This window comes from Ictalurus furcatus, chromosome 6 (assembly GCF_023375685.1).
Source record: "Ictalurus furcatus strain D&B chromosome 6, Billie_1.0, whole genome shotgun sequence".
NCBI classification, from domain to species: Eukaryota; Metazoa; Chordata; class Actinopteri; order Siluriformes; family Ictaluridae; genus Ictalurus; species Ictalurus furcatus.
Window position 1 is genome coordinate 20,207,439 of NC_071260.1, and position 27,316 is coordinate 20,234,754.

The window sequence follows — 27,316 nt, forward strand, 5'->3', positions numbered from 1 at the left end:
GTGTGTTGGTTTATGTAGCACCATGGTCCCAGAGGAACTTTGTTTCATTTCACTATGTAGTGTACCACCTGCATATGGCTGAAATGACAATAACGCCACTTGAACTTGAACTAATTTGAAGTGTTAAAATTAAGATTCACAAATACATTTATAGGTTAACATGTTTTTTTTTTTTTTTAAGTGCACACTCATATATTATTATTCATATGGATGATAGGTTTCTGTATTATGGTCAGTACTATTGCAAAACATTGGATCTCAAAAGAAAAGGTACTAAATTGTACCGTTCCTTGTCATTGCAGTGATGCCCTCAAACATGTTTGTAGCTTTACTGTGTATCTTTAACCTAGAAAGTTGAAAGTACTGAAAAGCTAGTCTCTAAACAGTAATCACAGTTCATGTTTGTACCTTAAACCATCTTTAAAGGTATCCGCATTTCCAGGTAAAAGATACATATTCAAGTTACAAAAGATTTACCCTTGAGGGCGTCGCCCCAGTGACAGGAAAAGGTACATTTTACATATTTTTTTCTCTGTATGGTATCAGATTTTACTTTTGTTCTCTCATTTTTTACTCCCAAACTGATCCATTGATGCATTTTACTTTGATGCATTGACTTTGTGCCACTAGGCACAAAGCAGGAATACACCCTGGATTTTATGTGTCTGTCACAGGGCATTAGATGCCCTATCACAAAATATACTACCTTGACTGTTACAACACAAATCATGGACACTAACATGATACTTGTCTTAAAGAACACTTCCATAACAACACAAGTTTGCAAAGAGTTGCTAACTTACTGTGAGAACGTTAGCATCAGATCAGTAACAGATATCAGAAAATATTCAACAGCTCTATAATACTAAAAATGTTAAATTTGGGTTAATTCATATTCTGTAACTGCTCTATCTTGTTCACAGTGGATACAGAATCTATCCCATCACTAGGCACAAAGCAGGAATACACCCTGGATTTGATGCGTCTGTCACAGGGCCTTAGATGCCCTATCACAGATAGGGCCATTTAAAGTAGGCTCATGTTTTTGCAAGCTAGGAGTAACCTGGAGAACTCACATAGACACAGGGAGAACACGTGAAACTCGGCAGAGACGTTAACTGGATTTCAGGATTGAACATGGATCCTGAAGTTATAAGGCAGAAACACTACCTGCAGCACCAGCAAGTTTCCAAAAAGATCCAAAATCAGTGCATCCCTAATCTGAGATGACTAAAACTGAATTTAATCCAGCATCCATAGTATTGAACAGATAAATTGAGAACTCTGTTCTAAAATGATTAATCCTGTTCGTAATGCGTCATTTAATTATTACATAGGTTTGAATGTGAACGAGAGATCAAAAGTAGCTGTTCATAGGAGATAAAAAGATGGACTGTCAGCTCTAATAACAGTAGCCACTGTGTTAGCCACAAAAATTCAGTAAATGTTACACAATAACAGAGTTTAACATAATTACCAAAATTCTCTAGGTTATGTAATTAAAGCTTGACTAGATGAAATGCAGCAATAAACAGCACAAAAACATACAGGCCTTCTAGAATAAGAAATGTGCAACGAATAGATATTTATATATTTGGGTTTGCTTAACATATCCACAATTGTTGACTGTAAATTTTCAAAACAACAAAGAGGTTCCAGCCTTCCACCAAGTCACTAATAATGTTCAAAATGCAAAACCCCACAGACAGTCACCTAAAAAAAAAGATTCACAAGATTCTTAACTCCAGTCCTGAGGACACATTGTCGTGCTGAGTTCTGAAGTTTTCCTTACTGCCATCTGACTCATGAAGAGCTTGATAATTAGCTGATTAGCTGGAATCCACTGAGTTGGCAGTTGGGGGAAACATTCAAACTCTGCAGGACAGAGGGTCCCCAAGACTTGCATTAAAAACCTTTCTTCTCATTATTGTTTGCAAAAAAATACATCAATAAAAACTTGACACATCAGACCAGGAAGAAGTATAAAATTATTAGAAATATAAATATACAATTCTGATGACTTAATATCACATTCTGATGACTGAATAATATCTATTCAATACCTGTTCTACTGAAGCTTGAGGTTTCCTTGCAAGAGGTTTTCTAAACACCTTTGGCATCACTGTCACCAATTATTGTAAATGCTTTATGACTGCAATACTTTATGGCTGCAAGCAGATTTTTCACTAAACAGTCCATAGCACTGCATCTCAACAGGATGCAAAAAGGCATTCAAAGCTTCAATAACCGCCATTAAGACAGCACATACCTGGTGCTTGTCTTGAAAGTTGATATTAATTTGGTAGTGTTGTGTGATGGTTGTCATCATTGTCTTTGTTCACATAAATAAAATAACACATTAGTAAAATAACAATCATGTCTTTGGCAAAATACAGTATCTACTTTGAAAAATAAGTTAAATGATTCCTTGTATTGACTTCTCTCAGTTCTTTCCATCTTGTGGTCAGTTCTTCACTTAATACCCCCTTTTACACTGACAGACAGAAATTAATTCACAGACAAACCACTAAAACCATATCTGTATTTATCATAGCCATTTTATGTCCATAAATGCTTATATGCTTCCATATAAGCGATCCCAGTGGTCAACTTCCTTGTGTTGAGAGGTCTAGGATATCGGTACTCTGGAAGGTTTTCGATACTTGCTCTGCATCCACACTCTATGCATCACCACTTTCTTTCCTCGGTTCACCTGAAGTCTCCTGTCTTCCAGGTTCTGAACCTCCTCCAAACTGGCATTAGTGAACAACCTATGGACCTCATCTACAAAACAGCAAAGGCATCATCCTTCTGTACACATAAGCAGTCAGAATTTCAAATCTTCATGAGGAAATAACATGAATACCACGATGAGATAGATAGATAGATAGATAGATAGATAGATAGATAGATGCTACATCCACATTAATCTGGATAGATCTGAAAACTGCATTTTCATTTTAAAATGCCCTCTGTCTTCACTGGCATTTTCAAACATTTTCCAAATATTGCTTGTCCACACTGAAATGTCTGAAAACTCTTACATCCCTATACTGTGCTTGCGTAAATACGTAAGAAGCTTTGGCCTGCATCATTTCCTTCAGGCATTTATTTAAAAATGCAATCTGAAGGTTGTGCAAAGTGACATTAATCTTTAACAACACTATCAAACAGGATAGCAGGCATAACAACTGCAGTACAACATCCTCCACCATCTTGTTTGTTTCGAGTTGAATGGGTACAAAATACATAATAGTTTTTCAATATCTTCGTTTTCTCAGTCCACACTACAATGCAGAAACTGTATGCAGTTGGGACAGTGTTTTCAAAGAGCTCCATTTTCGCTGGACGTAAATGCGTCGTCTCAGTGTGGACGGAAGGCCAAAACGTAGAGGAAAAGTTGTTTTTTTTAAAGATGTTTAAAAAAAAAATAATAATTATCCGGATTAGTGTGGGCGTAGCCTTAAAATTTCAGAGCAGGAACATTGTATCAAAAAGTTACCTTTCATAAAAAAATATACACAGGTTCCATCTTGTCGTGTGTAGAAATTTTCAGACAAACACTGCCCTGCAAAAGCAGGATATCATAGATGTAAGTGTTATCCATGGACAAGGTAAGAATAAACTAAGCTAGAATTCTGGATTAATCCACAATGCTTGAGGATTAATCTTCTATAAAAGCAGCTCTGACAGTACTGCCATAAATAAATCAAGTTTATATTAATGCACTGATTCTAATACGATATGGTTTCTAGAGTAATTATGGTGGATACTCCACATAGTCCCAGGCTGATAATAAACTGATTAAAATGTGTTGTTATTTAACAAAGAAAAACGTATGTTGATACGGTGATGCTTTCGATTAGGAGACATTTATTTAACAGTTATGTAAGCAGTCTCAAGTGTCAGCACTTTGTAACATTCAGTTGTTTTTCCACTACGGAGGAACCTTCAGGACAGACAACTTGCTTGTGCTTTCTAGGCTCTCAGTAACATGATAAGTGAGGGAGCAACTGTTTAACAGGAACTAACTTGTTTCATGGACGTTCCACAACAAATGTAATTAAACTGTGAAACAATATGTTAATAAAATTAATTAATAAAATAAATAATATTAATCTTTGTGGTTTAAGAGGAATCAAACACTTCAGGAAAATATAAGAAAATAATCATCTTCAGAGTGGTTGTTGATTAAGCTCCTATAACAGCACGTCTTTGCTGTTTTATTCCTTTTAATATATACAACCCCAATTCCGAAAAAGTTGGGACACTATGGAAAATGCAAAAAACAAACAAAAAGAGTCATTTGAAAATTAATTCACCCTGTACTATATTGAAAACACATTATTAACACATTATTTGATGTTTTACTTTGTGAATTTAATTCATTTTTGAAAATATACACTCATTTAAAATCTGATGACTGCAACACACTCCAAAAAAGTTGGGACAGTCGGCGGTTTTCCAGTGTGTAACAGCACCTTTTCTTTTAATAACACTTATTAAGCACTTGGGTGCTGAACACACCAGTTGGTTAAGTTTAGCAAGCGGAATTTTCCACCATTCATCCATTATGCATTTCTTCAGCTGCGCAACTGTACGGAGCCTTTGTTGCCTTATTTTGCGCTTCATAATGCACCACACATTCTCAATCGGAGACAGGTCAGGACTGCAGGCAGGCCACGCTAGCACTGCTTACGCAACCTTGCGCTTGTAATCCAGGCAAAATGTGGTTTGGTGTTGTCCTGCTCTGGATGGCAGCATATGCTGCTCCAAAATGTGTACATATCTTTCAGCATTAATGGTTCCCTCACAGATGTGCCACGGGCACTGGCACACCCCCATACCATGACAGATACTGGCTTTTGGACCTGACGCTGATAACAGCTTGGATAATCCTTTTCCTCTTTGGTCCAGAGAACACGATGGCTGTTTTGTCAAACGTTTACCAAAGTATTCCCGAGCCCATGTCAGGATATCCATTATAGACTCATGACGGTTTTTAAAACAGTGACGTCTGAGGGATCGGAGATCACACATATTCAGAAGTAGTTTTCGGCCTTGGCATTTACGCACCGAGATTTGACCGGATTCCTTGAATATTTTAATTATACTGTGCAATGTAGAAGGTGAAATGCCCAAAAACCTACCGATCTGTCTTTGGGGAATGTTGTTCTCAAAGTGTTGGATTATTTGCTGATGCACCTGTTGGCAGATTGGTGAGCTTCGACCCATCCTTGATCTTGAAGGACTAGGCCTTTTTTGGAGGCTCTTTATAATGTGATTATAATTAGACAAATACATCACCTGTCACATTGCTATTAGTCCTAATCTGCCCCTGTCCCAACTTTTTTGGAACGTGTTGCATGCATCAATTTCAAAATAAACATTTATCTTCAAAAAAAACTATGCAGTTGAACTATGCAAAGTACATTTACAAATCATTCCGCTTTGTTTTTTATTAGCATTTTCCATACTGTCCCAACTTTTTTGGAATTGGGGTTATAGATAAACCAGGAAAACATTATGGATTTAAACTCATGCCTTCAATAAAGTTGGATAGATAGAGTATTTCAGTTACATGGAAGAGTGTACGATGTCAATTTTCCTCTCTATATAAGAGAAGGTTAAAATACCAGTGTGGGTATAACACATAATATTCTCCGAGTATATTTGTATGTTTTCACATGTGTGTACAGGGTGTGGATTCCATCATTTGTTTCTCCTTTCATTTGTTTTCTTCCATGCCATAACAGAAAGGGAGTCACATGATGTTTCAAGGTGTAGTCCAACCACAGGATCTGCAGTATAAACTCCAAAATTTGATGTACTACTCCATCATACAAAGACCAGTCACATTTTTCAAATGGAACATAGTGGACAAACATACCATAACCTACTGTAAATGATTTCTCTTTTAAACATTTGCTTAATAGGCTTTATTTTAACAATAATGATTGCACATTCAAGAGCATAAATTTGTGCCTCAGACTCTACACCTTGACTAAAAATACCTTCATAAAATACCTTTTTTGAATCGCAGCTGAGACAGATCATATCTGCCATAATCTCTGAACAGGATGATTCCGCCATGCTTCAGGTAACCTGCCAGGCTATTAAGCACTCTTTGCATCCTGTTGGGCCAGAAACAGCAATAAACATATCCACTCATTAGGTAGATAGATAACATCAATGTTCTTCTTCCTGATTTTAATTCATTCAGAAAATCAGAAAACAATTCATTTATGAAGACCCACAACTCTGTTATATCAGACCTCCTGACTGAAGAGGAATTCCACAAAGTTTTCACTGACAACTCATGCAGCTTCTCAAACATACAAAATCAAAAGAAATTTCACAATGGCAGTGACACAAGCCAGGATTTAAAGCCTGTAAATGCTACCTTACATGAAGTAATCATACAAACAGCCAAATATGCCTTTATCAGATGGGATAGTGGTCAGGAAGGGAATAAGCCTCATACCGATATAACTACATTTATCAGATTGCATATTTCTAATATCAGATACCTTTCATTTACATAAAGGAAGCACTGACTACAACAACTTTGGGTATTAACAATATCTAGTAGATGTGGCTGTTTGAAAATCCAAAATGCATCACTAATGGCACCTCTGACCTCACATCTACATAAATCAGTAGCCAATGGCAAATATTTGGGATGCTACTGTACCTGCTGTAAGAAAACTGAACACATTTTTATTAAACTTGTCATTAAATTCAAGTTTACATTATCACACGTCTATTTTGTGTGTGTTTTAGAGGTTTGGATTAAACTCAAGTGACCAGGCAAACACGCTAATGATCTTAACAATGAATATAATCATTTTAATAATGGATCAATAATGGATAATATTCAGATTGCAGCCATATTCCTTATGCGATGTTTATATGCATACAGGCATCAGAATATTTTTGTATACATGGGTGTTTGTATCCCTGAGTTGCCATTCCTAAATACCTAGCCTACAGCTAAGCATCTGTTAGCACCCACAATTCATTGCAGACTGAGCATGTGCATACATCTTTCAGTGGATTTGCTGAATATGGTGTTTGCATGCAACAAATTTCCGATTAAAACAGACATATTCCAGGGGTGGGAATCAGAATTTGGGGAAAAGGAATATTGTCTTAATATGAATCGGGCAATCGGGCTGCGGCATGGACATGACTCAGTACTACTTAGAATATTGTCAAATTCTGATTAATATTGGAATATTGATGTGCATGTAAACGTGGTCACTTTTAGGGTTGTGAGAACTAATCAGTAAAAATCGATAATTAAAATAATTGACAACGAATTTCGTTATGGATTAGTTGGGTCTGTGACGTCACTGTGGATAATCCCCGCATTCACGATGGTGAAAAACACATTTCTATGAATAAAACCCATCTGAGAAACAGCGGAGGTCACAGAGTGAGCTGCTGCAGGAAAAGTGCACTTCAAACAAACTCGTAAGTGTATTAACATGGCTCGTCGTGTCAGATGCTGTGACAGATGCGTGTGCTGTTTAATGTGTTCCAGACATGTTTTCTTCAGCACTTTTATATCCTTATCTGTAAATGTTAGAAATTCATGCCAGTATTTCCATTTCATAAAAAGGTTCGTCCTGACAGCGAGTGAGTCTCCGTTAAACTTCACTGAATGAGTTCAAGTCCACGCATGCGCGGCAATCAAACAGCGCACAATAGAAAGGAAGTGCAATAACTCTGACTAAAATATTCATTTTGATCAAATGTTGTTTGATGCTATATTTAAAGTTTTACAATTAATGTTTTAATTGTATATAAATGTAAGAAGTGTCGTACATTTACAGAATAAAGTAGCATGTTACTGTGTTCAGATGAGTTAACAGTCTTTTTAGCATTTTTAATATAGTGATTTAACTTCTGCTTTAAAGCTTGTGGACAATCAGTTGTTGTTTTTTTTGTTTTCAAAATATAATGTTAATATTAAAAAAATCCTTTACACAATGTATAGCATAGCCCACATAGATACATTCAATACCTTTTTCATAGGCTTCAATTTGCACAATGTTTGAAGGACAACATCAGGCAGAATGTGAAAAAAAAGTGTTTTGTTTTTTTTTAAATACAGAAAATGAAAATTGGCCTTTTAATCCAACCAATAATAAGAATCTGTCAAAGAAATAATCGATAGATTAATCAATTATCAAAATAATCGTTAGACACAGCCCTAGTCACTTTAACAAAATCCATGATTCTGTCATTTTGGTACAGAGGTAGAAATGACAAACCACTATTAATCAAGTTTTTTAAATTATTAATATCTTGTATTTGAGTTGCTTCTGTTGGTAAAACACAAACAAATAATAATTAATGACAAATAATCCTATAAAATGTAAAGTTAAATCTAATGACAATTTTTATTTAAAAAATGTGTTCTGTGGTTAGGGAATCATGCACATAGAAAATGTTTTTATTATGAAGAAAAAAAAATACAAAAAAGGGGGAAAGTAAAGAAATGTTTTAATGTGCATAACTAGTTTATGTTTAAGTGATTACTGAAGAATCCTAAATCTGCATTTAAACACAGCTAAGGACTCAGCTGTTTAGACAGCTAAAAGGTTGTTCCTTTCATGACCTGGACACAGTGCAGCAGTGATGTACAGCAATCAACAGCAGCTTGGGCCATGAGGAGAGCCATCACATTCAGTTACACAGAGCAGGCTGCCTGAGCTTCCTGTTAAATGCCTGCCTGGTTACACTTAATTCTCTTAGAAATAAATCATAAATACTTAAGGGCTGTGGTAAAATATGTAAACTGACATTCACATTGGTCAGGATTTTCCAGTACATTGCTCAAGCAGTAGAGTCGGCTGTCTAAAACCTTTACAGTGAGCCTGGACAAGACTGAGGAATGTTTATATTTAATGAGGATAATATTAGAACCACAACTCAGGGTGACAGACTATAAAGATAAAACGTTTGCAATTTACACATATCAAACTTTATACATGCTTTATGAATCCACTAAATGTAGTGTTTATATTCCCTGGATTACAACAACATGTCTTTAGTACCCCTGTCCCATGTTAACTAACTGCATCAGCAAAAATGCCAGTGCTTGGTAAAAAAAAATAAATAAAAAATACACGGACACCATACCTCTCAGGGTGAATGGAGGAGAGCACGAAGACCACAATAATAACATCAAGACTCTCATGAGGAAAGGGAAACATGGACACATCATCACAAATGTCATGCACAAACGCATGGCATACTGCAGGATCGTAGTCTGGATGCTCCTGTATGATGACCAAAAAAAAAGAAGAAACAAACATAAGCTACCTAACTAATAGGGTTTTAGAGAATATGAATACTAAAGCCATATTATGAATACATATTACATATCACATATTAAGTGGTTACTAAAGATGGATGAATGAATGAATGAATGAATAAATAATAATAATAATCAGTCCCTCCAGGATTTTGCAATTTTGCGACCACAGAAATTAACGCAAAATCAAGCAAACACCGCAATATTCAGAGGAGCTTTCAATTTTGCAGAATTACTGCAGATTTTCCGCAGATTTAGGCCAAGACGTTATGTAATCACGACGCACCTTCAGCCAAAGCCTTCTTCGATTCACATGCGATGAACATAAGTACAGCTAAAGTCTCATTTACCAACAAAAATCACAGTGAAAGACCGTGCAAAATTATTTAGTGCAATTGCAATTTCACCAATTGAAGTAGTTTTCCGGAAAAGAAAAAAGCACAAAAAACTCTGCAAGGTACATCGCAAATTTAAAAAAAAAAAATGCAGCAAAATCAAGCATTTCTGTCTGCAACAATCACAAGAAAACTCAGCGAAATCCTGTACGGACTGAATAATGATAATAATAATAATAATAATAAAAGTTTATTTATACAGCATTTTTTAAGTATTATGCACAAAGTGTTTTCCAAAGGCAGAACGAGGCAAACTGAATGGGGGGGGGGGGGGCAATGCCATGGGCGCTGACACACCCAAATGCCACGACAGATGCTGGATTTTGGACCTGACGCTGATAACAGCTTGGATGGTACTTTTTCTCTTTGGCCCGGAGAACATGACGGCTGTTTTTCCAAAAACTATTTGAAATGTTGACTCGTCAGACCACAAAACACGATTCCACTGTGCTACTGTCCATCTCAGATGAGACCGAGCCCAGAGAAGTCGGCGGTGCTTCTGGACAGTGTTGATGTATGACTTCTGCTTTGCATAGTAAAGCCTTAACTTGCATCTGTGGATGCAGCGGCGAATGGTGTTGACTGAAAAAGGTTTACCAAAGTATTCCCGAGCCCATGTCAGGATCTCCATTACAGACTCATGACGGTTTTTAAGACAGTGACATCTGAGATCACGCGCATTCAGAAGTGGTTTTCGGCCTTGCCCTTTACGCACCGAGATTTGACCGGATTCCTTGAATCTTTTAATTATATATTGTGCACTGTAGAAGGTGAAATGCCCAAAATCCTACCGATTTGTCTTTGGGGAATGTTGTTCTCAAAGTCTTAGATTATCTGCTGATGCATCTGCTGGCAGATTGGCGAGCCTCGACCCATCCTTGCTCTTGAAGGACTAGGCCTTTTTCGTAGGCTCCTTATATGCTATGATTAGACGATTGCCTCACCTGTTCCACATCACCACCTTATTTCAACTTGTCACATCGCTATTACTCCTAAATTGCCCCTGTCCCAACTTTTTTGGAACATCAATTTCAAAATAAATGTTTATCTTCCAAAAAAAAACTATGCAGTTTATTAGGTAAAACATCAAATAACTTGTCTTTACATGTTTTTTGTTTAAATACAAGTCAAAGTACATTTACAAATCATTCTTTGTTTTTATTAGCATTTTCCATACTGTCCCAACTTTTTCAGAATGGGGTTTGTATTTCCATTTATAATTGAATGTAAGCTGGATTGTTATGTTACTACAATTTGAAAACATGGTAATATGAAGTGAAATGATTAGGAAACACTCACATCAGGGAAAACGTTGTACACAGCAAGCACTTTGCTTGACAGAACTGGGATTATTTTTTGAAAACTGAGTTTTGCTTTTGGCTTTAAACACAAACTTCTACTCATTAACAAATTATTTATTTATTTATTGTTTAAATACATTACAGTTGAGTGTGTTAGTGTCTCCTCTTAGGTTGTGTGCACAGTCTAATGCATTCACTGTGCTACCAGCCTGCTGCCTCCATTTGATAAAAGCCTCTGCATTCTGACAGCATCAAATATCCACCAGGCCAATAGGCGCGCACACACACACACACACACACACACACACACACACACACACACATACACACACACACATACACACACACACACACACACACACACACCTGGCAGCCATTTTGACTGATCTGCTGTCGGCAAAATGGTTGGAAATAAGACAAAATGAAGGCTGGGGAGACCCACCATTTTCTCCCTGAGTGCATGACAGTTTACTCATGACTTTCATTTCACTGATAAGGTCTGCTGCTTACATCTGATCAACACATTATTGTAATGTAAGGTTGTAATTCCAGGGGAAAATGAAGAAAATGTTAAGTTATTCACCTTGACAAGTTGAATTGCTCTGGAAGAAAAGTCAAAGCAATACAGGAATGCATCACTGCCCCTGGCCGAAAGAAAAAAAAAATCATGAATATCGTATCAGAATATATGATGTCAGTGGATGAACGTAGTAAATTGTGTTATATTAAAATAGTTCAATCAGTTTTCCAATAATTAGCAAATGTTCAAAAGACAAAATGATCTTTTCATTCAGAATTTATCCTTGTTGTTAATATTGCGGGTTTCTGATTGACAGTGATTGAGCTGGGTTACCAAGGGGCTATTATAATTTTATTTTAAAAAATAATAATAATTTTTTTGTTTGAGCTCAGCAGACTAGGATGACCAAAAATACACTTTACATACAAAAATAAAATGGTGCAAAATGACAAGTCAACACTTGTCAACATCAGTATTATGTGCTTATCTCTATGTGAAGGGCAGTTTTGAAATATCAGCCATATTAGCAGGTGAAACTCAAACTCTGTATGTTTAGCTCCATTACAGCAACACTTTACCCATAAAAATACTTTTTAATTAACTAAACTGAACTAAACCAAATTTGGTGTAAATTATAATAGTTCCAACTTCTATCCTAATTAAACTGTTCAACTTAATTCTCTTTTCTTCTTCAGTTTGATAAATATACAAGAACAAGTAGTAAAATAACAAGAGGATACAAGAAGAGGGCAGTTAGTGCCTCCTCCAAGAAATTCAAACTGCTCTATGATGCATAAGTCCAAAAAGAAGCAGTTGCTGGCTTCATTTATCTTAAAGAAATCATGGATTAAATTACATAAAAAAAATTACTCAAATAAGAATAAAACATTTCGTGTTTTAAAATGAATGCACAGTAATTTGCTATTCAGTGCACAGCATTAGTGTTTGATCCGAAACATTTTTTCTTTCACTAGTTGAAAAAAATGGCACAGTGCACAATTTGAGACGAAGATCTGACAAGTAATTTATTTAGCCCCATCAAGCATAAATGACCTGAACGCACTTTCCTTTAAAGGAGTCATATGATGCTTTTGAATGTTTTCCTTTAGTGTGTAATGTATCTGTTTGTGCATGTATAAGATCTGCAAAGCTCATAGTCTCCCCCAAAGGGATTTATTATATCTAATAGAGATCACTGCTCCAGACCTGCCCAAAACGCATTGTTCAAAGTCCAGATGTTACTTCCGCAAACGTCTATGTCACTATGTGAAATATTGGCATAATCACCCCCAAAGGCAGCCACAAAGAAAGAAGGTGAGGCTTCACTGAATTGTTTGGTGCCATGTCGTGGAGACACTGTGTGTTTCGGTGTCAAAGCAAAAGCCCTTTGTTTAGCCTTCCGAAAACAGGAGAAATTAGGAATTATTATTTATTTATAACGCCGTTCCTGAGCAGTTCAACCCAAAAGTTTGCTTGTGCACAGAGCATTGTACAGAGGACAGCTTCCTCAACCTGGGAGAGTACAAGGCAGGCTATACACAAAGGATACTCCTGAAAAGCGGAGCAATTCCCACTTTGCTCGGACAATCTTGTGCTTCTGAATCAGAACCTGTAAGTGTGTATGATTATTTTATGAAGTATCTGCTACTGACTGTTCAAATGCAGAGTTTTGTGTTGTGGCTCAGTTGTAGACCTCTGCTAACATGCTAGCTAAAGTTTGCTAAGCTGCCACATTATTGTAAGTGTTTGTTTGTATGTTGGTGGTCTGACAGAGACGTTCATTGTAGCTGCCGTTGTGATTGTATCTTGAAACAGTTTATATCAATCGAGTCACAAGAATCGCAGCTTTCCAAAGATATAGCACATGAGTACCTATGTACACGCAAAAGCTGTGTACATTGCATAGCTTTGCACTTAAGAACGGAATTTACATCGTACCTGAAATGTAAGAGAGTTACAAAATAAAAACTTAACGCTGTGAAACGTTCTGCTTGTGTTTGCAAAGTTGGTTCCGCTTGATCATCCACATTTACCGAATCTGACTCGGGCTCGACCTGACACGGTAAAACCAACAACATGTTGCTTAGGAGCTCAGAGTTGCTTTAGAAGCCTTGGAGGCTGACCCAAGGGGTGTTACATTTCCGACACATGCTTGAGATTTTTGGCCAATCACAACGCAACGGGTCAGCTGACCAACCAGAGCACTCTGTGCTTTTCGGAATGAGGGGCTTTGGAGAAACTTGAGCGTTTCAGGCAGCCTAGGAATAGAGGTACTGCAATAATGTACAATATGCGACAAGTAATGCATTTTGAACATTAAAGCATGTTAACCTATTCTATTGCACCCAATAAACTAAATAATGAACTTTTAAAAGCAAAATATGACCCCTTTAAGCTCACAATATCTCAGACTAAGATTAATGGATTGGCTGCTTTTCTAACCTGATGGTGTTGATGATGGGGAATACACAGTTGCCTGCACCACAGCCCACCTGTTGCAAAAACACAACATGTCACAAAGAAGTCGATCATAGCGGACTATAAGAATAGGCCTGTATGAAATGTCAATAACCTCCAGGATTCTGAAAGAAGCATGTTGTCCAGGGAAAGCAGCAGCTTCTTGAGAGTGCACTGCAGAAAGGTATTCAGTGTGCTGCTGCTTCTCTCTCAGTACATCACGGTTGGGAATGTGAGAGTCTCCCTGCTGGCTTTCCATACTGCTGTGCTGAGTTTCTCTTAACTCAGGATATGCAGGCACCGAAGCCTCCTGACCTTCTGGGGTACGACTTGTGTCACAGCCCTGGGGCAAGAGCTCGGGAAACTCAGAGAAAAGCCACTGCCGATTTCTGAAGAACTTGTTTTGATGCATTTCATAAAATCGGTCCCAATATTTGTTAGCGTCTCTGTCATACCTGACTGGAAAGCATACAAATGGCTTAAACTGCACAAACTGTTTAACCATGACACTACAATCTTCAAGATACACTATATGGCCAAAAGGTTTGAGCACACCTGACCATCACACCCATATGTACTTCTTCACCAAACTGTTGCCACACGCACACAATGGTATAGGATTTTGTATACTTTTGCATGCTGTAGAATTATAACTTTGGGCTGAAGTGAAACGCTTACTAGACCCCAGGACTCCTCACCCAACATCAGTGCCTGACATCACTAATGCTGAATGAACACAAATCCCCACAACCACGCCCAAGAATCTAGTGGAAAGCCTGCCCAGAACAGTGGAGGTTATTATAACAGCAAAGGGGGACTACAACTGGAACGGGATGTTCAACAAAGCATATATGGGTGTGATGGTCAGGTGCCTACAAACTTTTGGTCATACAGTGCATCCAGAAAGTATTCACAGCACTTCACTGTTTCCACATTTGGTTATGTTACAGCCTTATTCCAAAATGGATTAAATTCATTATTTTCCTCAAAATTCTACAAACAATACCCTATAATGACAATGTGAAAGAACTTTTGTTTTAAATCTTTGCAAATATATTAAAAATAAAAAACAAAAAAAAGCACATGTACATAAGTATTCACAGCCTTTGCCATGACACTCAAAATTGAGCTCAGGTGCATCCTGTTTTCACTGATCATCCTTGAGATGTTTCTACAACTTGATTGGAGTCCACCTGTGGTAAATTCAGTTGATCGGACATGATTTGGAAAGGCACACACCTTTCTACATAAGGTCCCACAGTTAACAATGCATGTCAGAGCACAAACTAAGCCATGAAGTCCAAGGAATTGTCTGGAGACCTCCAAGACAGGATTGTATCGAGGCACAGATCTGGGGAAGGGTACAGAAACATTTCTGCAGCATTGAAGGTCCCAATGAGCACAGTGGCCTCCATCATCCGTAAATGGAAGAAGTTTGGAACCACCAGGACTGTTCCTAGAGCTGGCTGCCCGGCCAAACTAAGAATCGGGGGAGAAGGGCCTTAGTCAGGGAGGTGACCAAAAACCCGATGGTCACTCTGACAGAGCTCCAGCGTCTCTCTGTGGAGAGAGGAAAACCTTCCAGAAGAACAACCATCTCTGCAGCACTCCACCAATCAGACCTGTATGGTAGAGTGGCCAGACGGAAGCCACAGCTCGCCTGGCATTTGCCAAAAGGCATCTGAAGGACTCTTATACCATGAGAAACAAAATTCTCTGGTGTGATGAAACAAAGATTGAACTCTTTGGCCTGAATGGCAAGCGTCATGTCTGGAGGAAACCAGGCACCACTCATCACCTGGCCAATACCATCCCTACAGTGAAGCATGGTGGTGGAAGCATCATGCTGTGGGGATGTTTTTCAGCAGCAGGAACTGGGAGACTAGTCAGGATCGAGGGAAAGATGAATGCAGCAATGTACAGAGACATCCTTGATGAAAACCTGCTCCAGAGCGCTCTGGACCTCAGACTGGGGTGACGGTTCATCTTCCAACAGGACAACGACCCTAAGCACACAGCCAAGATAACAAAGGAGTGGCTACAGGACAACTCTGTGAATGTCCTTGAGTGGCCCAGCCAGAGACCAGACTTGAACCCGATTGAACATCTCTGGAGAGATCTGAAAATGGCCGTGCACCAACGCTCCCCATCCAACCTGATGGAGCTTGAGAGGTCCTGCAAAGAAGAATGGGAGAAACTGCCCAAAAATAGGTGTGCCAAGCTTGTAGCATGATACTCCAAAAGACTTGAGGCTGTAATTGGTGCCAAAGGTGCTTCAACAAAGTATTGGGCAAAGGCTGTGAATACTTACGTACAGGTGCTTTTTTTATTATTATTATTTTTAATAAATTTGCAAAAATTTCAAACAAACTTCTTTCATGTTGTCATTATGGGGTATTGTTTGTAGAATTTTGAGGGAAATAATTAATTTAATCCATTTTGGAATAAGGCTGTAACATAACAAAATGTGGAAAAAGTGAAGCGCTGTGAATACTTTCCGGATGCACTGTATGTTTATATATGCATTCAATAGTTCTAAACTGAATTAAAACATTTGTCTTACCTTGCTCTTCTATTGGAATCTGCTCTCTGGAGTTCTCCTCTGCTTTTTGCCTAGCTTTTTCCATCTCCTCTGGTGACCACTGAACATGATCCCTACAGCACCGCAGCAGAAACTTGCTCTTGTTAAATAAATCAGTGCTTTACCTCTAGTCATGAATAAGGTTACGATGTGAATAAACTGGGCTGAATCTACACTTCAACAAACTTTCTTGTCCTCCAGTTCTGCTATAGTAAATATTATTATAATGGACCTTGACTAAATTAAAAAGATGCAATGTTACTACACAGAAATACCACATGTTATGCTGGAAGATGTCCTTAGGGTCAGTGAGTATTCTGCCTCCGAGTGGCGCAGGAGGTCGACTACTGAGACATCTGCAGGGAAAATGTCCAACACCACGGCTCACAGCCAACACCGTCATCTTCAGCAATCGCCTCATTTTCACTCTTTCGATTGTTGAGGAGAACTGTGAAGTATCAGTGAACAGCCATACACCTCAGTAAAAGTGTGTATCATTTTAATTTCATATTTTATTACTAAGTAACAAAATAATTACATTCCTTTGCAATACATTAAACACCATGGAATATTGTCTGCATAAATCATATGTTCCAAAATGAAGCACATCACCATATAGTTATACAAGTTATAGATGCTAAATCTGTACATTTATTAAGAATGTTGTATTATGGGCAGCACGGTGGTGCAGCAGTGTCGCTGTCTCACATCTCCAGTGCCCCGGTTCATTCCTGAGCTTAGGATACAGTCCGTTTCTGTGTATATATTCCCTGTTTCTGCTTGGGTTTCCTCCACTAGGTAAATTGGCTACTCTAAATTGCCCCTAGGTGTGAATGCATGCATGCACAGTGCCATGTGCTGGCCTGGCATCCCATTAATTCCTATTCCCATTGATCCTGGGATAGGCTCCAGATCCACAACCATGACCAGTTACTAATGAGTTACTAATGATGAATAAATAAATGCAGTATGAATGCATAGCCATTTATTTAGTTATAGTAATTAATAATATAGCTCAAAGAACCATAGGAGCAAAATATTTTCTTGGTTATTACATTCAATAATGAATGCTTCAAATGTTTTCCGTCATGTTAGTTTGATTAAATCCTACAAATGACACTACTATATATTTTTCCTCTTTAAAATCTTCAGTATGGGCTTCATTTTTGGGTCCAAACGCTCCTTCAGATCCCAAAAGCGAACAGCAAAAGTCGACATTTAAAGATGACATGCTATGATCTGGCTGAAGTATTTCTTTTAAAAAAAACAACAACAACAAAAAAACAACATCATCATACAGGACCGCTATAACTTTGGATGTAAACAGAAATGACAAACTAAATGAGTACCAGCCAGGATTTGGAGGGATAGTGAAGTTAGGTTAGTTGACCTATTATGATCTGCCTTCCCATGGCTAGCTACAGAAGTATCGTTGGACTAATATAAATACAGCACTGGCAATGTCTTTTATAAATGTCAGGTTAAGAGTTAAATTGTTTTCAATATAGGTGCAGGTTGAGGGTCAGCCAGTGAGGTACAGCACCTGCGAGTGCCCAATAGGCATAGCCAAGTGCCATCATATGCCACCATATCATATGGCAGCTTTATTGATTTGGTTGGATTAAAATGTATCCCGCACCGACGTGGAACAAGTGTAGAAGAGGGTGAAGACACGAGAACGGACGAAATTGCAGCCAAAGTGTGTCTGAGATGACACATTTGCAGTTGATGCAATGTTGATGTTGCATGGTTTGAATTATTTGAACGTCATGTGGTTTAAAGCCACAGTATTGTGTGAAGATGAAGCGCATTTACCAAACGTGCTAAAATACACTCACTGTAGTACTGGTGTCGGCAGTACTAAACTTTAAAACCCAGCGAGATACCTGGATGAAAGCTAGGAGTCAGCACTGGTGGGAAAATATAGTGCTGGCTTCTTTTACGGAACAAGACCGGCTATCCGGTTTCCGAATGAGGTGCCGGACCTTCGATTATCTTTGTGCCAGCTGCAAAGCAATTTAATGAGGAGGCACACTCATCTCCGTCAGGCTATACTGGTTGATAAGTTGTTTTTGCTTCTGGAGCAGCTAAAGCGAATGACGTACTTCCGTTTGGGGGGAGAAAAGCACTGACGTATGTGGTTTCAACAACCAGATGCATTTAGACTTGTCCGGTTTCGTCTGGAATGCGTCCCAGACCACCTCCCGATGTGGTTTGAGCGGTCGGATTTAAACCCGTCTCGATTGCGTTTCGGAAGGCACTTACACCTGGTCTTTTCACAATTGGATAGCGATCCGATGAGAGAAAACCGCACAAAGTGACCAGGTGTAAACGGGCCCTTTCGGTTCATCTGCTTGTCAAATCGTGAAGTAAGGAGCTTCTGATAATACTGTTTCTGGGTCCAGGTGTCTACTGCTTTGGCCGACGCTCTCGTATATTCAGCATGCCGCCATGCTGTGTCCTTTGTTATTTGAATAGATCTGAGTCCAAAAAACTATAAAGCTTAGGATCATAATTTTTCGGTAATTTTCTTTTTCGACTGCATTCACAAACCCAAATAGAGCAAAATAACAGTGGCTGCCATTTCAGGTCAGTGTGTATTTGCATTTTGCACGGGAATAGAAGATCGGATTCATATCCGTTTAGCTGAAACGCATTATGTGGCCAAGTGTAAATGGAACCGTTTTAACAAATCAGATAACTATCCGATCAGAGAAGTGAAGTGACCAGGTGTAAACAGGCCCAAAGCCTCACCCTGCACCTGAAATTGTACCCTATGCACTATTCCCTACAAACATTACAGTGCATTATGGGTATTCTGTACCTGCTACATCTTTTGAACCTAATATATTGTATTAAGATTTCATGAGCTCACTGGATATACTCCACTTTGCTTTCGGAGATGACTAAACATGACAGAACTCCTAAAATAATGCATTATATAGTAAACAGGGCGCACTGTCAGGTTTGAACTGAACTGGGATGACCCTTTACTTGTGCGCCATTTTTCATCCGGGTCTTTCAGCTCTTCGCACTGAAGGGAAGAAAAAGCTGTGGAAAAGCCGTGACTTTTTTCCGGAATGGAGTAAGACTGATCCCGAGTGCATGACTGGAGTAGTTGCTTTAGCGTTTAGTGATGTTGTAGAATTCTGAATAATCCTACATGCATAGAAACTGGGTCGCGTGCACACAGTAGCTAAGAAACGTTAGCTGGCTAGTTTGCTAAAAACAAGTAAACTACACAACTATAACGTTAGCGTTTGCATGTATCTGTTAGCACTCATACCTTAACAAATAGTTATTTCTCGAATGAATAGCAGGCATGTTCAAATCTGGACAAAAACCAAACCAGTGCCAGTCAGGTTGTGCTTACTAGATATCCAAATTTATAAGCATTTAGGTGAGACAGATAGCTAGCCTGCTAACGTTAGCTTAGGAATGACAGCCATGCTGTATTGCAGTTACTAGGGTAGTAATAGCTTACTTTAGCTCGAAAGTGGATATGAACGCTGCAGAGTTACTAAGACAGATCATTTAATTTTGCACAAGTTTGGCCATCATACCTGCGTGCGTTGTTCTCCAGTTTAAATAGTGTCAATGGTCTCTACATCCTCCTCCATGTGTTTGGAGCGGTCTCGTGTCGCGCGCCCTCTATCGGGAAGAGCGCGAATAAACAACTCCTGCGTGCTGCTAGGCTTCAGGTCAGCAGGGGTCACCTCACATGACTTTGGTACATTACTAGGAGGAAATCTCAAGATTCTCAAAAATATTATTCTCCAGGTATTTCTTTAACTAAACCTTTAAAGTTTTGCCGCCAGTTGTGTTGGTTATTAATTTGCATGGCTTTTCAAGGACGGTGCAGAATTTACAAAGGTGTGGACCAAATCCTCCAAATCCATCATCTCGTATGAAAGTGGAAGGATATATTTTGAGAATTACAGGTGCTCCTACACCAGGTAGAGTACATTAGCTAGTCCTAGTTTTCCTGTCACCGATTATCGCAATAAAGTTACTCGTATTTACTTTTATATGCTGAAAAAAAGTTCCTAATGAATTGCAGCCTAACACCTCAACCACAGCTGTTGTATGAGATGCCAAAGCGATCCAAAGCTGAGAAGATTGAGGATTCCTTATTGTGCCAGTGTCCAATTGTAAGTCCTACATATTCTAACAAAACAGAATTAGAAAACAGCACAATTCTTAATGATAAGGGATAATGTGATACCACAGATCAATGTGCTGTTATTATGTTTATTACAGGATAAAGCGCTCCCATGGGCCTTGGAGCAGAAACCCAGCCTTCTAGCCCTAACAGCTAATAACTGGTTGTATCACCTCTCAGCCGATACAGGACAAACACTGCACAGAGTTTACCTCTCATCTCATTTCAAGTTCAGGTAATCCTATAATATCAGCCACAGTTGAGTGCAATGTTTGCATGTCCATGTTTATTTTAAATCGAAATGTAGATCTATTGTGGCTTAGTGGTTATTACGTTTGCCTCGCACCTCAGCGGTTGGTGTTTCGATTCCCGCCTCTGCTTTGTGTGTGCAGAGTTTGCATTTTCTCCCTGTGCTTCCGGGGTTTCCTCCGGGTACTCCGGTTTCCTCCCGCAGTCCAAAGACATATGTTGTAGGCTGATTAGCACTCTAAATTGTCCATAGTGTGTGATTGTGCCCTGTGATGGGTTGGCACCCTGTCCATGGTGTCCCCCGTCTTGTTGCCAGAGTCCCCTGGAATAGGCTCCTGGCTCCCCTCAACCATGTGTAGGATAAGTGGTACAGAAAATGGATGGATAGATGGAAAAGAAGTTAAGAATGAAATTTGGGAGAACCCTGGAACAAGACAAGAATCTAAAACAGAAAAAAATGTTTGAAAAGAACCACAGGCAGGAAGTCATCTGAAGAAGGAAGTGTATGATGTCTGGTTGGAACAGATTTTTGGAAGAAGGGTGAAATGAAAGTTTGTCAGCAGTTATAAAGGCAAAGAGTGGGTATGCAAGGGGATCTTTATATAACATTCATGAAATATAAGTGCTTGAGCCGATATAATTTTCTTTTCCACTAATAATATTAACATATAGCGTTTAACCATTTGGTTACTTGTGATAATAAATGGAAAATGGTGATCTACCACACTGTCTTGTTAGTAAAATACATTTAAAAAAAACCCATTCCTTTGTCTTCCCTCCTGTTTATTTTATCATAAGGATGTGTAAACTTAAGCACTTGACTGAACAACAGCAAATATGTTCTGTAATGAGGAACTGAGTAAGAGTTTTGGGTGTTTTAGCCAAGTTGTGGTGTTGTGAAGTGACTGTTTTTCAGAAATAGTTTTTATTACCTTTTCTTTGTGCTTTTGTGTGTGTGTGTGTGTGTGTGTGTGTGTCTTTCAGCTTTTGAAACAATAGTTTGAGTAGTACTAATCTGCAGGGTTGGGAGGGTTACTTTAAAAATGTATTCCGTTTCAGTTACAAATTACTTCATAAAAATGTCATCAGTAACGTAATGCAAGTATCACAATATGAAAGTAAAGTAATCTGATTATCTTTGGATAACTTCAAGGTCACGTGTGTAAATAAAGTCAAGAAAAAAGCAATATGATCTAAAAGACTTTTATTTAGAGCTTAAAAGCATGTTTGGTTTTTGGATTTGTTTTAATAAAATGAATAAATAAAAGATGTCCCTGATGCGGATAATATTACATCACAAAAGCATTTCAGAGAACAATTTGTGTTCATTTCTACTAAATTAACTTTGTGCAAAATGTATTTGCTCATGCACCAGGAGGTTGCTCATGTGAGCCACAACTGGCGAGAGAGAACCAGAACTATAATCAAGCAACTGTCTATATTGTTTTATGTCAAAAGATTAATTTCTTTGGTTTTAAATGGAAGAAATGTAATCCTGATAGTATTCCATTTTTTTACAAAATGTACCTGTAATCTGATTATTTTGTTTTTTTTACATAACTATAACGGATTACGGTTACCCGTTTTTTGTATCCTGATTACGTAACGCCGTTACATGTACTCTGTTACTCGCCAAGCCTGCTAATGTGCCGCTACCTTGACAGATCGCTGGGATGGGATGTCTCTCAGGAAACATTTTATGTCAAAACAATTCAGCATAAACAGACACCACTAGCACGACAGGTGAGACAGTTCAGAGATTTTCTTTAAATTAATTTGATTTTTATTCTGCATATGATGCTTTTTTATATACAAATGCTTGCTCGCTCTCTCTCTCTCTCTCTCTAAGGCTGGTGTTGAGAACAACGTCCTCATGCATTTAGCCATATTCAAAGTCTTTCCTCTTGATGTTATTGGACTGCTGGAGATCAACAAAAAAGCAAACTAGATTTTATTTTATAACCATAATTTTTTTCAGTGAGTAAAGGTATGTCTTGAATTTTATTGATGCAGTATTTTGCTTCATTTTTAGGTCTTTGGTAAATCCGTTGTTGATGTTCTCCTGTCTCAAGGAGTGTTGGCTGTGTCACACAGCTCAAAATGTGTAAAGCTTTACAGCTTTGAATACATTGTGAAAAAGGTAAAGTGTTTTATATTAAGATATTGTCACAAAATGGAAATGTACTAAAATGTTGTAGTTTTTGCTGTAGTCATCTAGTTGTTTACAGTTTAATAGATTTTTACATGCCTTATCGTACTGGGATGGCATTCTTATTGTAAATATTTGTTCCAGTTCAGGACCAAGAAGTTGGTACTGGGGCAGGAGTGTGATTTGTATGGTGCTAGGGGAATAGTGGGAGACACTCCCTACGGCATTCCAATCAACATTCACATTAAGGGTTGGTGATCACTATCTATTACCACCTAAGGCCTCTGTGGTAGCATAATGTCTGAGAAAACCGTATTCTTGTACAATATTTTAAACAATGTGTCCTACTTTTTTTGACATACCAAAGATATTTGCTCATTTTTATAGGGCAGGCTGGTGGTTGTGTTACTCCATGAGCAGTAGCCCATTTAGTTAAAATAGATACGTCATTTCAGAGTGTCCTCCTGCACTGTTCGAGATGTCATACTTGGATAATGGGATCCAGATTGGAGGCCACCCATGGCATTACATCTACACACCTAACCATAAGAGACACAGAGGGACACACCACATCTGCTCAATCAGAGATGGTGCCTTGGTAATATACATGCAGTGTATTAGTAATGAATCAATTTCCAGAATTATCTATCCAATATATATACAATATATATCCACATTATATATTATAAAAACACTGTGGGAAAATCAGTATTGCTGATAGAAACAGTGATTAGGATGAGTCAAGTCCAGAGTTATTGCCAACCTTCAAAAAAATGCACAAAAAAGACTGTATAAAGTAAACCTAATTCTAGTTTGAATACCAGCAGTGTTATAGCGATTCGTGGACCGGAGACAGTGGAGAAAATTGGCCATGCTCTTTTCCATTCACAGCAACACTATCCAATCATGGGCATCTGTGCACTCATGTATGCAGAAGAGGGCAGTTTATGCTTTTCTCTGAATGCCTTATGCTGCCCTGTGGCACAACATGATCAGCAGCTCGAAAAAAAATTGGTTGGCTGGCTTCATGTGTCTCAGAGGAAACACGTGTTGGCCATCACTCTCCCCGGTTGGTAGTGTTGTGTGATGAGGGAGAGCTGTCTTCTGGGTGTCTGCCAAATTTGGGAGAACATTTGGTAAAGCCCCCCCAAGAAAAGGAATCTAAATTTAACTTAACCTGTTGAAGAAACTACTTTCATTTCCATTTACAGAAATCCTACTTAAACCTCTGACTATAAACATATTTTGCAAAGTAATAGACTCCCCACACAATATTTAAAATAAAAAAATATTAAAAATGTGATGCTTTTTAGTTGGTCTGTCTCCAGAAACTTTGGTCTTGTTAATTTTTGACCAAATATGAGCATGTGCACATATATATTTCTTGTCCATTATCATGGAGAAAATCAAACAGATCCCCAGCATGGTGAGGAGGACAGTATGGGGGCAGAGAACATCCCACAACTTACACTTGGAGTTGCTTAATTTAGTTGATTCTTGGTTTTTTTTTAATGTCACCTCTATAAAAACAAGCTGTTTTAGGACTGTATGAAAGAGGTTCTTCCTGGAAGCAAACCACAAAATGCAGAGCCTGAACCTCAAGCATCATTGGAGCTACAATTTTAATCATGTGCTGTAGTTAAATGAGATCTTTTTGGCCAAGCACTCCATCTGTATTTCTGCTGTAAAGTGGAAACTGCATACAAGTACCTAAACCCATTGTAACATACTGTATGGTGGTGGATCATTTATGTGGAGGCTCATGTGAAGATTGACGCCATCATGAATGCTACTATGTACAAACATATTGTAGCCCAAATACCTGGTGGACTCATAATTAGCGTTTTCTCATTCGTTGGATTTAAAGCCTGTTGAAAACCCATTGTCTAAGTCAAAGGGTTTACATGCACAAAACTAAGAATATAGAGAAGGTTAAAATGTTCAAGTATCAAAGATAGCCCTACAAGTTTCTCAAAACTTACAGGAAGAGACTGGTGCTTCAGTAAATATTAATTGTTGTGGAGCTAATCATTTTGAAACAAATGGTTTGCAGAAAAAATGCACTACTTACTTTTATATTAAAAAAACATTTTATATTAAAAAATAAATCAATAAATAAAGCTATACAGCATCCTCACATTATTCATTTTTATAAAGGGTGCCAATAATTCTGGAGATGGCTGGACATTTAAACTCTGGTACATGGTTCATCTTTTATTCCCACTAATGAGAGTTACTTTAACACACTTAAGTGTTTGAATACTTGAATATGTAAAATGGTTGAGCATCATTTTACAGCACCATGAGTAAGAATAAAGTTCATAGGCTTTGGAGCATGACTAGCAGTGTTTAGCAGGTGTGTTTTATGATCATTTTGGAAAACTGTTTTTAAACAGCTTATACTGTAAATATGCATTCTTAACCAAGTGTATGCTAAGTTTCTAAGTCGATACTCTATTGACCTGCATTCGCCTAAAAAGGCTAAGAATGGTGTGCAGGATATGAAGTGTGACTCACTGGAGGCAGATTGGATCTTCTTCCACCCGGATGACTCGGGCAGGATCATCCATGCTGGGCCCAGTACCATAAAGTGAGGCTGTCGATACATTTTTGAGGACATTCTTAATAAATAAAGTCAACAAGAAGAGAACTGGATTTAGTAGTTAATCTGGTTTATTGTGATGTTTTCTCTGTAGTGTTCTGAAAATCAAAGCAGAAAAAGAATTTCATTCAGAGTATGAGGTGGTCCGTGACTTCTCTATTATGGCATCCCGAGAAAATAGCGTACGTCTGTTTAAAAAGTTTTGTTTATATTTGTTTTGTTACATGCAATTTGTGGTAATCAACTAAATCACAGTTTCTCACAGTGGTGATAGAAGCTTTAAATTCCACTTTTTCCAATGAGTGTTAATGACTTTTCAAATAAATGTTGTTCATATCTGACTACAGGCCTCCTCCCAAGTGACAGTGACCTCCTCTGGACGAACAGTGAAGAAAAGAATTCAGCAGCTGGAAGATGATCCTGAGCAGGAGGTACGTTAGTATGTAGTAACACACTCCTTACGCCCTGACGTATACATGTAAGCAAGAAAGAAACCTCCTAGCTAATGTCATTTTAAGAACTCTTCCCTAACCGAATGGATGACAGGAAAAGTACTTTATTCTTCTTAATTCCAGTTGAAAAGTGTGTGTCGTTTTTATCAGCAAGAATTGATTAGGTAGGGGGGTTGGCCTGAGCAAGATAACAAGGTGATTTGGTCCTTAGGTGCATCAGCCATTATCAGTTGTCCAGATTTAATTAAATAATCCATACAGGAGTTAACCTTTGTGGAATAATTGTGCGGGTTTAAAATGAATATTGAGAGAATTACAAAAAAAAAAACTTTTAAAATATGGTTATAAACATATAGGATTTCCCCCTAACCCCTCATATATATAAATTATTATTAATAATATTATTGTAGTTGTTGGATTTTTTGCGTTGATGTTTGTAGACATTTAAGATGGTTAAATATGAAGACGAGCTGGACCTGCTAGCCATTGTGGATGTCAGTCACACAGAAGATGCGGGACAAGCCAGTGTTCGCCTCCACCACAATAAAAGTGGAGCATTACTGAAAAAAATTGCCCTTCAGGAACCATGGGATGTGGTAGGTATTACACAGTACTCTCACACCCCCCAGCCACTCTACCCCTTACCCAGAGTATTATTTACAACTAAGTACCTTTCTGTCTTACAGACCTACAGTCATGAAGTCTACTTCGACAGGGACACGATTATTCACATTGAACAAGAGAGGAACAACGGCTACTGCTGCCATGTTTACAAGATAAAACGAAGGACGAACTGATGACCCTGTGAACACGTGAAATCGGAAACAACACACAGCTCGTATATTCAAATGACCAGCTAGAAATATTTCAACTACGATATTACTTAGGCTTTTGGGGTTTTTTTTAATCTTTCATGGATTTTCCACAGACTCAGTGTGTCGAATAAAAGTAAAGTTTGTGGTGATGTCACTTTAAAAAGTCACGCAGTAGTTGAGTCGCGGTGACGTCACTGTATTTGCCGTTAACTGTTCGTTAATAATAAAGTTTGTTTAGAAACCAGATGTCCGTGTACTCGTTATGTAATTGCAAGTTATGTGTTATTATGCCACTGTCCGTTGCGTAA

The 27,316-nt window shown here is 38.2% G+C and overlaps 3 protein-coding genes across 3 annotated transcripts in view; 1 reads left to right on the forward strand and 2 right to left on the reverse strand.

Annotated features, from left to right (window-relative positions):
* The window catches only part of tlk1a (tousled-like kinase 1a), a 29,008-nt gene extending 26,661 nt beyond the window's left edge, over window positions 1-2,347 (reverse strand). Inside the window, exon 1 of the mRNA XM_053627006.1 lies at window positions 2,270-2,347. The gene's annotated coding sequence lies outside the window, so the exon portion shown is untranslated. The remainder of the gene's footprint in view (window positions 1-2,269) is intronic.
* mettl8 (methyltransferase 8, methylcytidine) lies at window positions 1,308-20,229 on the reverse strand. The gene is made up of 10 exons (XM_053627011.1): window positions 20,143-20,229; window positions 16,855-17,027; window positions 16,562-16,653; window positions 14,114-14,457; window positions 13,984-14,033; window positions 11,605-11,665; window positions 9,151-9,290; window positions 6,028-6,134; window positions 3,503-3,568; window positions 1,308-2,784 (listed from the first exon to the last, which is right to left on the reverse strand). The coding sequence occupies exons 2-10, from the start codon at window positions 16,998-17,000 to the stop codon at window positions 2,630-2,632; spliced, it is 1,161 nt and encodes a 386-aa protein (XP_053482986.1). The 5' UTR covers window positions 17,001-17,027; window positions 20,143-20,229; the 3' UTR covers window positions 1,308-2,629.
* dcaf17 (ddb1 and cul4 associated factor 17) lies at window positions 19,168-27,254 on the forward strand. The gene is given in 16 exon segments (XM_053627010.1): window positions 19,168-19,664; window positions 20,163-20,280; window positions 20,432-20,535; window positions 20,640-20,730; window positions 20,840-20,976; window positions 22,655-22,733; window positions 22,840-22,929; window positions 23,023-23,130; window positions 23,284-23,389; window positions 23,595-23,737; window positions 25,620-25,729; window positions 25,836-25,923; window positions 26,089-26,172; window positions 26,634-26,789; window positions 26,880-26,972; window positions 26,974-27,254. Coding segments are annotated over 16 exon segments (1,548 nt in total). The 5' UTR covers window positions 19,168-19,659; the 3' UTR covers window positions 27,010-27,254.
* The last annotated feature ends 62 nt before the right edge of the window (window positions 27,255-27,316 follow it).